Source organism: Penicillium atrosanguineum (genome assembly GCF_028827265.1).
Source record: "Penicillium atrosanguineum strain IBT 20685 chromosome Unknown utg000002l_segment0_segment0, whole genome shotgun sequence".
Classification (NCBI taxonomy): Eukaryota; Fungi; Ascomycota; class Eurotiomycetes; order Eurotiales; family Aspergillaceae; genus Penicillium; species Penicillium atrosanguineum.
In genome coordinates this window covers 467,763-481,006 of record NW_026623134.1, presented here as the reverse complement: position 1 = coordinate 481,006, position 13,244 = coordinate 467,763, and the positions used below count along the sequence as shown (strand labels likewise).

General features: G+C 52.1%; 7 protein-coding genes across 7 annotated transcripts; 2 read left to right on the top strand and 5 right to left on the bottom strand.

Annotated features, from left to right (window-relative positions):
- Positions 1-304: 304 nt before the first annotated feature.
- On the bottom strand, positions 305-1,583 carry N7443_001919 (NAD-dependent epimerase/dehydratase family protein; the record flags this gene model as incomplete). The annotated part of the gene is made up of 3 exons (XM_056881975.1): positions 305-1,254; positions 1,323-1,484; positions 1,541-1,583. 3 exons carry the CDS (start codon positions 1,581-1,583, stop codon positions 305-307), a joined length of 1,155 nt encoding a protein of 384 aa, XP_056743816.1.
- Positions 1,584-2,005: 422 nt separating this feature from the next.
- N7443_001918 (uncharacterized protein) lies at positions 2,006-3,364 on the bottom strand (the record flags this gene model as incomplete). The annotated part of the gene is made up of 4 exons (XM_056881974.1): positions 2,006-2,406; positions 2,537-2,798; positions 2,869-2,938; positions 2,988-3,364. 4 exons carry the CDS (start codon positions 3,362-3,364, stop codon positions 2,006-2,008), a joined length of 1,110 nt encoding a protein of 369 aa, XP_056743815.1.
- Positions 3,365-3,969: 605 nt separating this feature from the next.
- N7443_001917 (uncharacterized protein) lies at positions 3,970-5,329 on the bottom strand (the record flags this gene model as incomplete). Its single annotated transcript, XM_056881973.1, has 4 exons — positions 3,970-4,831; positions 4,886-5,013; positions 5,071-5,171; positions 5,227-5,329. The coding sequence occupies 4 exons, from the start codon at positions 5,327-5,329 to the stop codon at positions 3,970-3,972; spliced, it is 1,194 nt and encodes a 397-aa protein (XP_056743814.1).
- Positions 5,330-5,511: 182 nt separating this feature from the next.
- N7443_001916 (calpain-like protease PalBory) lies at positions 5,512-8,213 on the bottom strand (the record flags this gene model as incomplete). Its single annotated transcript, XM_056881972.1, has 4 exons — positions 5,512-7,416; positions 7,469-7,694; positions 7,751-8,112; positions 8,175-8,213. 4 exons carry the CDS (start codon positions 8,211-8,213, stop codon positions 5,512-5,514), a joined length of 2,532 nt encoding a protein of 843 aa, XP_056743813.1.
- Positions 8,214-8,737: 524 nt separating this feature from the next.
- On the top strand, positions 8,738-9,921 carry N7443_001915 (putative peroxisomal carrier protein; the record flags this gene model as incomplete). Its single annotated transcript, XM_056881971.1, has 4 exons — positions 8,738-8,841; positions 8,911-9,455; positions 9,508-9,745; positions 9,798-9,921. The coding sequence occupies 4 exons, from the start codon at positions 8,738-8,740 to the stop codon at positions 9,919-9,921; spliced, it is 1,011 nt and encodes a 336-aa protein (XP_056743812.1).
- Positions 9,922-10,667: 746 nt separating this feature from the next.
- N7443_001914 (thermonuclease family protein) lies at positions 10,668-11,622 on the top strand (the record flags this gene model as incomplete). The annotated part of the gene is made up of 2 exons (XM_056881970.1): positions 10,668-11,069; positions 11,158-11,622. 2 exons carry the CDS (start codon positions 10,668-10,670, stop codon positions 11,620-11,622), a joined length of 867 nt encoding a protein of 288 aa, XP_056743811.1.
- Positions 11,623-12,039: 417 nt separating this feature from the next.
- On the bottom strand, positions 12,040-12,877 carry N7443_001913 (adenylate kinase ADK2; the record flags this gene model as incomplete). The annotated part of the gene is made up of 2 exons (XM_056881969.1): positions 12,040-12,635; positions 12,706-12,877. The coding sequence occupies 2 exons, from the start codon at positions 12,875-12,877 to the stop codon at positions 12,040-12,042; spliced, it is 768 nt and encodes a 255-aa protein (XP_056743810.1).
- Positions 12,878-13,244: the final 367 nt, after the last annotated feature.

The window sequence follows — 13,244 nt, the reverse complement described above, 5'->3', positions numbered from 1 at the left end:
AGATATATGCATGAAGAATAAAATTCCGACCAGTGGAGAGGTATTACAGTACAATCGTCCGTACTAGACTGCCTGGTCCAAAGATGACAATGACGAATGGGGGAGAGTGTGAGGTCTGGTATCTGGTGGGAAATGGAGAATAAGAAGAGAAGAAAAGTGTATAGATGGGAATCATCAAGGGGTCGTGTTGGGGGGCCCAATGCTCTTTGTGGACACAATGCGATGCGATGCGATGCGAAGTCGAGGACGATCCAAGGAGACCGTTAATGAGAAAAGAAAGGGGGGGTATTTTGTCGCACTTTGTTCAGGGCCACCAACCCATGCGCTTGTAGCTCTCGACCATCTCGCGAATGCTGTCGGCGTCGAGACGCTCGTACTTGGGCTTCCATCCTGTTGTCTTCTCAAAGAGCGAACCGTCGATCGACATATCCTGGTCCTTGAGCACGTCGAGCTCCACGAACGGACCAATCGGGCCGGGCCGCTCGATCTTGGCCTTCTCGACTAATTCAGCCCATGTCTGCAGGGTGACCTCGTTCATGTCGTCGACAACGTCGTCCAGGTTCATCTTGGCTAGCTGGGAGATTAGGGTACCGGTGAATGTGACCTTGAGACCGAACACTTCGGACAAAGCCTTGGCGACGTGTTCTTGCTTTGTGTCGTTGTGATCGACGACGTTAAAAGAGAACGGCATTTCGGCGTCCTTAAAAAGCTCCGTCACAGACGGGTCGGACTTCTCCAGCTGACCCTTACTGGCGCGCCACTCGGCCGTGGCCCAAAGCGCGCTGGCGGCATCCTTGACGTGCAGAGTGTTCACCTTGACGTCCTTGGAGAAGAGCAGCTCGAGATCCTGCTTCAATTCGAGGTGCACGCGCGCCAGACAGATACCCATAGCAAAGTAACCCGGGTCATATTCGCCGTACACGTGGGGCAGACGAAGCGCACAGTACTGCAGACCGGGGATGGAGAGCAGCTTGTCCGCAGCCTTCAGCTTCCACTTGGCCAGATTGTGCCATGGCTGGAGCTTATCATTTTCCTTGCGCGGCGTAGATCCGCTCTTGTAAACGTGCGCGGTCGAACATTCGATGTAGGCGGGGATTCCACGCTTAGCGGCCTCCTTGCCGAGGGTGACGCTGAGTACGCAGGAGCGCGCTTCGTAGACGTCGTCGGGTTGTGAATGCCGTGTCTCGCCGCCGCAGTTGATCACGTAGTCGAATTGTTCACCATTGGCACGGTCGAAGACGCGCGGGAGATGCTCTGCAGAAAGAAAATTCGCTCGTTAGAGGGGTTAATCCATTTAGCGTCGGGGTGAACTGGGCGCCTACGTTCACGGCTGGCATCGGCCTGGACGAATATTTCCGGCGAGCAGGCCTCTTTGAATTCGGGCGCCAACCAAGCCAGTTGGGGCAGGACCTTGTCAACGATACGGACTTCCGAGGCAAGGTTGTTTTCGTGGATGTAAAGGGCCAGATGACGGCCGATGAAGCCTGGGTAGAGGGTTAGTGGGGAACGCCCGGATACAACCAGAAAAAGGGGAACGCACCAAGGCCACCGATAATTAGAACAGCGGGTTTTTTGTCAGCCATTATGGAAGACAAAAGCAATTACACCCGACACAAAGGAAAGGGGAGGGAGGGGGGGGGGAGAGGGACAATTATTCTAAAGGGGGGGGGGGGGAAGAGGGGGGAGAAATAGGAAGCCTCAAAGTGGGAGGCAAAGGACGCAAGGACACATGCTCCACACGGCGCCGTAGAAAATTCCAGGATCGTTCTCCAACCCTAGGACATCCTTTGGCCCATGATTCCGCGCCTTTCCCTAATTTCCCATGCTGCAGGCCCCTTAATGCCGTTGATCTATAGTCTCTTGGGCTAAGTGGGCTACGGTGGGCTACGGTGGACTCTGCAGTGGATCCGCAGCGAGACATCTCGTCGCCCGTGTGTCCCATGGTTCTGGAATTCCTTCGATCTGGGGTTCATGACTAACGTTCTCGAAGGCTGTGTAGCATTCTTCAGAGATTAGGCTTGAGAGTCACCCCGATCTCAAACTCGATCATGTTCAGTGTACCCTCGTCTTTCGCGTTCCAGGCACAAATCACTCGATTCTCCAGCGCTTGCAGATCCGGCTTGCCTCGGCGAATCATGAACGAGACGCCGCTCCAATTCAGATGGACCACCGCGTAACACCGGTTCAGGCAGGCCATCTCAGAGTAGAGCTGCTTGGAGACTGTGGCGCCGGCTTTATCCTCCATTTTGTTCAGGAAGTCGTCCGCGTCATGGAAGAATTCGAAAGGGACGCATACGGGTTCCTGCGGGTTGTCACTTTCTGATGAGGTCACCAGAAAGTAGGTGGCCAGCATATTCGACCCGGAGTGCGCTTTCGGGTGCTGAACGACATCTGTGGTGGGAGGATCTATTTACTAGTAAGCATTGGTCATTGATTGGCATTTTGGGCTTACCATTTTTTTGGAGAAGGCCTGCTGGGGCGTTTAATTGACCAAGGGTTACCGGCACACGCAGAGGAGACATGCCCATCAACTCACGTCGTGAAACCAGACCTTCGGTGGCAGCGCGCGGAGAAGCGAGATAGCCACCGGTAATAAGACGCCCAGGGCCGAACAGACCTCCTGCAGATTCTTCTTGGAGATTTGGAGCTCGTGTAATGATCTCGATGCTCGGAATCGGAGTCGGAAGGGGAGAATCACGCTGGTTGACATCAAGCGTTTGCTCGACGGCTTTGTTTTCGATGACAGAATCGGCGACAGAACCTGTGGCAATAGACTCATCGGGACGAGTGTTAGATACCTTGAAACAATCAGCTAAATAATTCTCAAAGGTGAACATGTAGCAGAACCGTCAGATTAGGGAAGCTCACATCCTGCATAGTTGAAGTGCGCCTCGACTTGGATGATTTCTCGAGGAGCATCACGAGGACATCGATCATTCTGTCTCAAGTCATTAGCGATTGATGATCGTCTGAAGCGAGCCACTCACGGTGTCTCGTCGTCAGGATATTTGCAACCGCTGTCCTCCCCGTAGAGACGATCTTCAATCAGGTTCTTCTCTCGGTTACCGTCACCCCAATACGTAACTGCATATTCCTCGAGAAACTCCTCGGCGCAGAAGTGACGCAGAGTCTTGTCGTCCTTGAGGCTGGTCCAAGAGTAGTTTGACTGAACGTGGTTATTCAGTTGCCCCCTGAGCTTGTCCCATGGTCCTGGCTTCAGGTCGAAGAAACAGCGAAATTCATCGAGCTTGCTCTTGGTGGACAGTTCAATCACCAGTTTTGACAGGCCCTTGGGGGTCTCTGGCTCCTGGGTCGCTGTGTCGCTAATTTTCTTGCGCGTCTTTGGGGTGCTTGGTGGTGGCATCGTTCATGCTTTGAAGGTAAAGATGCAGGAGGTATGTGCGGGTAGGGGATGGTAACCAATTGAAAAGACGAGAACAGGTGAAGATGGAAAAGTCAACGAAGGATCGAGGGAATAAGTCAATAAGTTGGATGCAGGAAAAACAAGAATTGAGGAATGAATTTCATTTAAACAGCACACGCGCTCGTCTCTTCGCTGAGAAGATTATTTTGAGAGAAGTACGCTGCACTTTCTTTCTTTTTTTTTTTTTTTTTTTTTTTGGTTTTTACAATACATATGGATAGGATTTTGTTATCAGAACGACCCTTCTATAGCCAGATTGAGAAGTTATTCTTAGAAGGTCTAAAGAATTGGTTCTCTTGCTCCTTCTCAACCTCTTTTTCCACATCTTCTTACGAATTCCCGGTAGAATAGATCGACTTCTTATAGAAAGATAATCTTTGCGGACTAAACTTTGCCAAGCTGGCCCTATTCGGCTTGGAAGGCTTATTTTGTAGCAGATCTCTTGGATGAACTAACCAAAATAACGCTCGACTGCAAGTTCAAGATGTGGTATATGGTTCTTTAAAAGTAATACTATACGCAAAGGTAAGTAGCAATTGATACTATTACTCCGCACCGAGGTATCTCAGAGAGTTCCGCAGCTCCTTGATAGCCGTATCAACATCATCAAAGGTCATTGCTGACACCGCCCACCGAGCATGCTTCTGAGCTAGAGTAATAGAATTATCATCCACCCCATGCGTGAGCTGATTCGGTGCAGCAGGCGGTGGGGCAACGGGAGCCCGAGCAGGCGCCGAAGGGGGCGGGATGTGGGCACTAGCACTAGTTGGATCGTAAAATGAAGCAGGGTCCGGCGCGGGCACCGACGGACTAGCCGGCGGTGGGAAGGATTGGAAGGTATTGGAAGAGTTTGAAGTGTGGGGTGCGTGGGAGCCAGGTGTATCTGGTAGATTGAGGACTCCACCGGAGTCTCCAAAGGTGTTTGGTGCTGAGGGCAGCTCCAGGCCGTTTGAGTGCTCATCAATGTCCATTCGGCCTGGAGAGCCAGGGGCGTTCTGCGGAACAGAAGGAATATCCGGAGTTGAGGAGGCAGGCGGTCTTGGGAGTGATGATGCGCGAGACGGGTGGAGAGACTCGTCGAGAGATGACTGATGGGCCATTTGTCGACCCAGGCGGTCAGCTTCGTCTGGAATTTCTTCGACGGACGCCTGTCTTGGCTTGGACGCTTGTTCCGCCACGGATTCGTCGAATGCCTGTACATCGGGATCGGCGACAGCAAGCTCCTCGTCCTCCTTTGGCACCGGGTTTGTCTCATTGGGGTCTTCCCCGGCTTTGATTGCCTTCACAATTCGAACAGCATGGTATTTGGCAAACTTGATTCTTCCAGCAATCTCGGGTTCAAGGTCTCCCCAGATTTGACATAGCTCAAGAAATGTAGCCGCCGCTTGGAAGGTGTCTGCTGTTTGCCTGCGTGATATTATGAGACTTGTTGACTTGGTCATAACCAGCATGAATGCTCACTTGGTGACCTTGTTGGCCGTCATAGCCGCCTCGGCGCGACCGAAGACCTCCAATCCAAATTGTTCAACGTATGCGCTCGCCGCAACATTATCCATGATCGTCTCATTGTCCGGGTTCTCGATTTTGACCTGGTTCCGTTGGTGTCAGTCAAGGCCCAGGGGAAGCGGGGTGAAGTTGCAATGAACCTGCTCTAGCTTTTCCACCAGGTTAGTCGTGTAGAGCTTGATCTCGTCGTCCGAGGTGTGAAGGCCTCTCTCGATAATCTGATTCACAATATGGAAATTGCCTGCCGCATTGGGTGATCAGCTCATGTCCCATCGCGGGGAAGTGTGCACACTCACACCAGTAGGCAACCACCGGTTTGGCCTTCTCGATCTGCGCGGCGCGCACGGCAAAGCGCCCAATATCGGCCGTTCGTAGACCTGCGGGAATACTGCTTGCCATGGTCGAAGAGTTGAAGATGTTTGGAGAGGGGGAAGCCAGATGACGTTTGGAGCTTTCCGCCCGTGCGGAGAACGATAAAGCCTTATCTACGGAGTGCGCCTTCCAAGGTGTACGTACGGAAATACAGATTGATGAAATGTGGACATGGTTCGTTTATTCGCTATATGATAAATATAACGCTCTTATGAGTCTTCAAGGATCCACTCTCCAATATCCACACGCTCCTCTGCTAGAGCCTCAACCTCAAAGTGGTCTTCTACTTGTCCCCCCGGGCCACCAATACGCTCGATAACAATCCAGATCTGGCCCTGCGAGTCCAGACTGGGTGACAAGTCAAAATCTTCCACTCGGACTCCCGACGGGGAATCACAATGTGACCCGTCCTCCGAAATAGCAAGAGTCTTCTTATACGGTCCCTGTCCCAACTCCACGGTCATCAACACGGGTGAGGAGGCTACTGTCTGAGAACCGATCATGGAGGACTTGTTTCGCGCGATAAGTTTGATGCGTGACAGGCGAGATATCTGCAAGGGAGCTAGCATCCGATCTTTCCCTGGTGGTAGGATGCCCACTCCAGATAGGGTGACTCGACGGCCTGCAGACTCGGAAGCTAATGGCTGCACCACGCACGGAATCGTAGAGGAAATCCAGAGCGTAAAGCGGCCAATTTGGTCCGGTGCAAATGTAGAGCAGACAATGGTATACACTCCTCTATCAAGGAATCGGGTCTCTGCCAGGGCGCATCCCCGACGGTAGTCGCCGCTATCAGCGATGATATCTCTGCTTCGTACCCTGGCGATGCGCTGGCCATTAGACCAAAAGAGCTTCAGATGAGTTGCAAGCTCGGCTTCTGTAGATTCAAGTAATATGGAAAGGTCGGTCTTTTCGGAAACCTGTAGACTGAACTGGGGGTTGGATGAATATCGGGCTGATTCTGCGTTCCCGCCTGCAGTCAGGGCCGTCCAAGAGCCACTTGCTTTGTTCAAGCATAGGTATTTGTCGAGAGAAGGGGCTAGGGACACGGGAGAAGTCGAGAATGCGGAGAAGGTGAAATTCTGACTGGATGATGGGAGGGATTGTTCTGAGATCACAGCCGTGTAGGTTGTCCTTGGGGGCATCTCAAGCCTCATGAGAGTGTTGGGAGAATCCACATAAGGTCCACGATGAAGGGCGCCATCACTCAGAGAAATCCGTTTGCCGTCTGCTTGGAAAATGTAGATGCTGATGAATCCAAGCACTCCGCCCTCTGGCCCGTGATTCTTCAAGTAATAATGGTGATCCGTCTTAAAGTGCTTGCCCAGCAACAGCCAGACAGTCCCTCCCGTTTCACTATAGACCGCGAACTGTGGGTTCTTCACAAAGCATCCCGCAATAACGCGACCATGAGACAAGTCCCATGTGAAGTGAATATCCTCGCGGTACTTAAACAGACCTGGGTTCCAGTTGAGGTAAAGGTGCTCAAAGTTCTGCAAGACCTGCTCACAATCCATCCAAAAGACTCCTGGGGAAAGAGATGGTGCCTCAGGGTCGTGCTCAGTTGCACGGTTCTGCATGATCTTGGGCTCTGCGCCAGCCCAAGGGTTTTTCAAGAGGCACTGTCGACGCCCATTGACTTCCTTCATATCTAGAATCGCGTAGTCGTGCTCACTCACCAAGCCCAAGCCTTGTTGTTCAAGCTCTGTCAGCTTGCCAGTTCCAATCGTCAGAACCACATCGCCATATGAGAAGGCGTTGAATAGCCGTCCCCAGATCTCGTCCGAAGTGGCATCCTCGTTATGTAAGAAGACCTGCTCGGGAATCCAGCCAGTGAGTACCCATAGGTCAGTTCCCGAGTTACTTCCCGGGAAGTCGTAGCCACCACGAACTTTCAAATACGCCTTCTCGACCAGAGCAGGCCATAAGAAATTAGGGTTGTTGCGATCAATCACATGGAGCGACCGTGACGTCTTGGAAGATGGCAGTCGATCGTCTATAACCACTTTTCGAAAGCATCCGTTGAAGTAGAAGGAAAAAATGTATTTTCCTGAAGGTGATAGAGTCGGTTCCTTAGGACTCTCCGCACATGGGTACATTGCCGGCGAGGCATGCTGCTCTGGTCAGCTTCAGTCGCTTTAAATCTTCCAATCGCGCATGTTGTACCTTTCCCAACCCACGTTCTGATCTTGAGGTAGTCGCACAAAGGCTAGCAACTACCGAGCAATCGGTCAACACATCTTGCACGAGATCGGTCCGTCCTGTCACCGAGACAAACGGCTGCTCGTCAGGGGTCCGATCCAACTTCCTCGCCCGCAGTAAGTCCAAAGGGCGTCTCCATCCCGCAAAAATATCGCCCTGTAATTCAGATATGCGGAGGTCTGGCGCATCCCTAGGCCTAGTTAACATGGTCGCACAGCACGATCATAGCACCATAAGAACACGTACGTGAAAGGCTGGCCGTCACTGGTGATGAATTCTGACGGCAGAGGTGCGCGCTCCCAGGGCGGGAAAATGAAGCCGTTCAATTTAGCACCCTCGAGAATGATGATCTCTTCACGGGTAGTGAGCTTCCGCTTGGATACGGGGAGCCGCAAGCTGGGAACTGTTTGCCGAGCAACCGATTGCCAATCGGCGGCGGCTTTGATCTTCTCGGCTCGGGTCAGGAGTTCTTTGCATTTTGAGTCGAGTTGCTTTTTGTCCTCTGCGGGTGCCAGGCGCAAGGCCTTCATGTAGTGCTCGGCGGCATCAATCGCGGCATCCAGAGCCGCTTTCTGAGTGGTCGCGGTAGCTAGGGCCCCCTCGGCTTGCTAATTGCCGGTCAATCTTCACCGAATATCGAAGAATCCGGGGTTGATGAACTATGACATACCAGTGCTTTAGCAACATATTGCCCATGGGGTCTAGACATGGCGCGCTTGTTTGGTGTAAGCCAGTGAAAGTTGGCGAACGGATGTGTTGGAGCCGATGCGCCCCGCCAGAAGGCCCTCCGTCCATCTACTTTGGTAACAACCACGCCGAATTACGCTGGATTTAGCTATGTTTTCTTGGAATTAAACAGAAACAGCCAATTGTAACAGATCTCACGGCAACTCCCCTTGCCTAGCTGCTATGATCGGCTCCGATTTGCAGCTGGTCGGCGGAAGCGGTGGACCTCGGCTCGTTTCGTCACCGCGCCGAGGCCGTTTTCTCATGCCTGTGGCCGGTTATCAGCTTCTCCCGGGTGACATCGGTGGCTATGACCTGAGTGCTCCTTGTGCTCCTTCTTTCAGCTCTCTTGGATCATATTGTCCCTTTCTCACCATCCACAGCTCCTCCGTCTTCGGAGCAAGTGTCGTTTAGAGGCCCCCGCTCCGATCTCCCCTTTCGCCTTTTTTCTTTTCTCTTATCCATCGCTTTCTCGACCCGTGAACTGGTATTCAGTCAATATAAACCATGACCGGTCAATCAAAACCTGTCCGCCTGTCGCCATGGGGCAGCGCAGTCGCCGGTGCGACGGGTGCAGTCCTTGCCAATGCGATTGTATACCCGCTGGACCTGTGAGATTTTGATCTGATAAACTCCACATTTTGGAATCAGACCCGCTAACCGCTTTTGCTTCACGTCAGGGTCAAGACGAAATTGCAAGTCCAAGTCAAGTCGACAAAGGAATATGCCGGGGTGGAAGAAGTCGAACACTATGAATCAACTATGGACGCCATCAAGAAAATTGTCGCGAAAGAGGGTCCCACCGGTCTATACTCTGGAATAGCCGGTGGTCTGCTAGGTGTTGCGTCTACCAACTTTGCCTACTTTTACTGGTACAGCATTGTTCGGACCCTCTACATGACCTCGGTCAAAAGCAATGCACAACCCGGAACCGCGATCGAGCTGTCCCTCGGTGCCGTCGCCGGCGCGGTCGCCCAGATCTTCACTATCCCTGTTTCGGTCATTACAACCCGCCAGCAGACACAACCCAAGGGAGAGAAGAAGGGCCTCCTTGAGACGGGTCGTGAGGTTGTCGAGAGCGAGGACGGCTGGTCCGGTCTGTGGCGCGGTCTCAAGGCCAGTTTGATCCTTGTCGTCAACCCGGCCATTACCTATGGCGCGTACCAACGTCTGAAGGATGTCTTCTTCCCTGGCAAGAACAGCCTCAAGCCCTGGGAGGCATTCTGTGAGTCAATTATTCTCCATCTTCGGGGCTATGTGCGCTAATGTCAATGTAGTCCTCGGTGCCATGTCCAAGGCTCTGGCAACCATTGCGACTCAGCCCTTGATCGTGGCCAAGGTTTGTTTGCAGTCTCGCCCCCCACCGAGCCGACAGGGCAAGCCCTTTAAGACTTTCGGTGAAGTCATGAAGTATATTATCGAGAACGAGGGGCCCCTGTCTTTGTTCAAGGGCATCGGCCCGCAAATCACAAAGGGCCTGTTGGTGCAGGGCCTGCTGATGATGACCAAGGAGAGGTATGTTCCGCAGTGCACTCTTTCAGGTATCCGTATTTTAACATTTTGATAGGATGGAACTCCTCTTCATCGTTCTGTTTGCCTACCTCCAGAAGATCAGAAAGGAGAGACTTAAGAAGGTAGTTGACACTGCTGCGTCAACGGCCCAAGCCAGCTTGCCCGCCACCCTGAAATGAGCTATTTTTCTACACCCTGCTTACCTTGTGCCCATGGCTCTCTCTTTTGATAATACTTGTGTCATTCTTCGGCGTGTTGGTACTCCCAGTACTCCCAGTATTCCTTTTTGCGATACTCCTTAACAGTCTAGACATACCCGGCTCTCTCAGTTGGAGAAGCCGCATGATGTATCCTGCCATGAATGGAAATAGATTTTTTTTATTCCTTCAAGTATTCACAGTGCGTTTCTGGATACTGGAATGACCTACGCTAGGCTATATGAAAATATTCTTTTGATAGACCTTAATAGACCTTAGGTGCGTGCAGTTTAGATCATAAACTCGTTAAAGCCTTGAGGGGGAGAATGCATGCAAACAATTCTGGCTGTAGAAATACATCAATTGAAATGCTTATTGTTATGCTCCCGAATTTTTTTAATTTGTAGTTTTCTTCAGGAAATATATCACACTAGACTTCTGCTCTATTTTGAATGTTTTAAGTGTATGTTCAGAAAGGAACAAAAATTTTGTTAAGAAGATATGTAGATACATGCATAGGAAGAGATGTAGAAAATCTAACATGGCAAACACCGAAGCCTTGCAAAGTTTTTGGGCTCATATATATGTTAGGCTATAGTTGCCCCTGGTCTCCACGCGCGTATCTTCGGCAACGATAGGCCGCCTCCAACCTCCCACGCGGCAGTCACTCTTCCCTGACTTTGGGAACTCTCCACACCACATCTGCCAAAGCAAGGGCAGGGGACAGCATGAGATGGCCACCATGGAGCTCCGAGTCAAGCGATGACCAGAAGAAACAATCGGAGTCTAGCCTCGGAAGCTGGTCTTCGCACGCCACATCAACAAACAACAGCTCCCCTCTCGACTGGACCGCTTTCACCGAAGCCAGAACAATCTTACCAACCCTCCTCTTGACGAGCGGCATTCTATTCGCAGTGCGTGTCCACCGCAGCTACCTGCGCCGCTTCCCCGATGCCGCCAGCATCTCGCCTTCGTTTCTTCGCCGCCGAACGGTCTTCGGCCAAGTGACCAGCGTTGGCGATGGTGACAACTTCAGAATATATCACACACCCGGGGGGCGACTTGCTGGATGGGGCTGGCTACCATGGAAAAAGGTCCCTAGCACAAAGAAGGAGCTAAAGGATAAAACCGTTCGTCTCTCTTAATGAACCCTATCTTGACACCCGCATCCAAGATCGCCTCCACCTCCACGCTTCTCACCGCTCACACACTTATTAGATCCACATCCGTCTAGCTGGCGTAGACGCCCCCGAACTCGCACACTTCGGTCGCCCTGAACAACCCTTCGCCCGCGACGCCCACGTCTGGCTAACATCATATCTCCTCAATCGCCGCATACGAGCCTCCGTCTGGCGACAAGACCAATACCAACGCGTCGTCGGAAGCGTATACGTCCGACGCGCATTCGACTTCCCCCCATTCCGCAAGCGTGATGTCTCCTATGAGATGTTGAAGCGCGGTCTGGCAACGGTGTACGAAGCCAAGGTGGGCGCGGAGTTCGGAGGCGAGGCTATGGAGCAGAAGTATCGTCGTGCCGAGTGGTGGGCGAAGAAAAGGGCTAAAGGTCTTTGGAAAGATTACCGTCGCGTTGGGTCGGACTGGGAAAGTCCGAGGGAATATAAGATTCGTATGGGTATGGGTGATCCTCAGGACAATGGCGCAAAACCGAAGTCTAAATCATGATTGTACATTTTAACACGACGGAACGAAGTCGATTGAATCAAATATCCAAAAACACATCTGGAATCATATTGTGACTTTGTCTTTAGAACCCTCATTTTCATTTTCTAGGCTCAATGTGCAAGACCATCCATGTAAAGATAGGGCGCATGTGCATGGTTCTTGTGATGTATGCCAAGTAGATCATACGACTAAGTGAACGATACACTGCAATCAAGAGAACTGGAATAACAAGGTGCATTCCGCGTGTTAGGATATGGTACATCACGTTGAGTATAGCTGTACAAAGGCACCGAGGTGACATTCGAAATCCTCGGCCCTGAATCAAAAAAGAGGTATAATAAAGCACAGGCAATCATCGCGCACGTGCCAAGTATATCAGAGCCCAATTAAGAATATGCATACATGTAGGAGTAAGCCCTAGCAGAATCGTCGTTCAAATTCTGCGAACAGCTGGGGGGTTATCTCGTCACTCGATTTACCCTCGACTCGCCAGAGACACCCGCGCCGCTCGTAATGCTCGAGAAGAGCTCTGCTGGTCTCTTCAAATTTCCGCAGCCGCTGCTTCCATGTATCGATTGAGTCATCTTCTCTCTGTGTCAATGGCTCGCCTGTGATGTCGTCTTTTCCGGGGACCTTGGGCGCGTGGAAGTCTGTGTTGTACACCCGCCCTGATGGCTCATGAACCCAGCGTGAGGCAATGCGCGCGAGAATCACGGAGGGTGGAGTGACGAGCTGCACGACGAAGTTCACGGGGACTAAAGCGTCAAGGCTTGTTGCTTGAGTAGCAGTGCGGGGGAATCCATCGAGGATGAAGGAGGCTGTGGGAGAGATCTGGGGAAATGAAGCGGCGGACTGCGAGGAGGATGTGGATGCGGTGGATGAGTTGGGCGCGGAAGAGTTAGACGAAGACGGCTTAAGCCAGCCCTTAGATGTCAATTCGGAGGAGATGAGACCGAGGATCATCGAGTCTGGGACCAGGTTGCCGGACTGCATTGCAGCCTCGGCTTGGACGCCTGTTATTGTAGTTGAGCAATATGTCCTTCGCGACGCATAAAAATACATTCAAAAGCAAGTGCGACGTACCAAGCTGTGTCCTGCGACGAACATTCTCTCGCAAAAGATCACCCGAGCTAATCGAGGCCAACTGGGGGAATCGCGCGAGCAGTCGCTCGGACTGCGTTCCCTTTCCTACACCTGGAGCACCGACGAGGATGATCCGCGCAGCCTTCTTCAGCTGCCTGGCTGTGTGCGACATGCTGAGGCGACGTCTTGCCGGTGTGTCGTCAAGTCGTGTGCAGGAGCTCCGATATAAAATTGTCCCCGGGTAAATCCGTCCCTGGAAATGTTGTGGGGCGGTAATGCAGGGCGCCGGACGTGTACAAGTAGGGGTAAAGCGTGATATTCTATCGCTGATGCATGGTAGAAGAAGGACTCGAGATAGCAGGCATAAGCAATGTAAGCCCCAATGTCTAGCGCATATTACCAATTCGCGATTTTGTGGGGGTGCATGCAGTTGCTTGCTTGGGCCTCCGGTGAGAAGCTCCGAGGGAATGTTGAATGTCCGAGGGAAAGGAAGTAAATGGCTCAACAGGGTCGGCTACAGGGACGGTCTCGGCTACAAG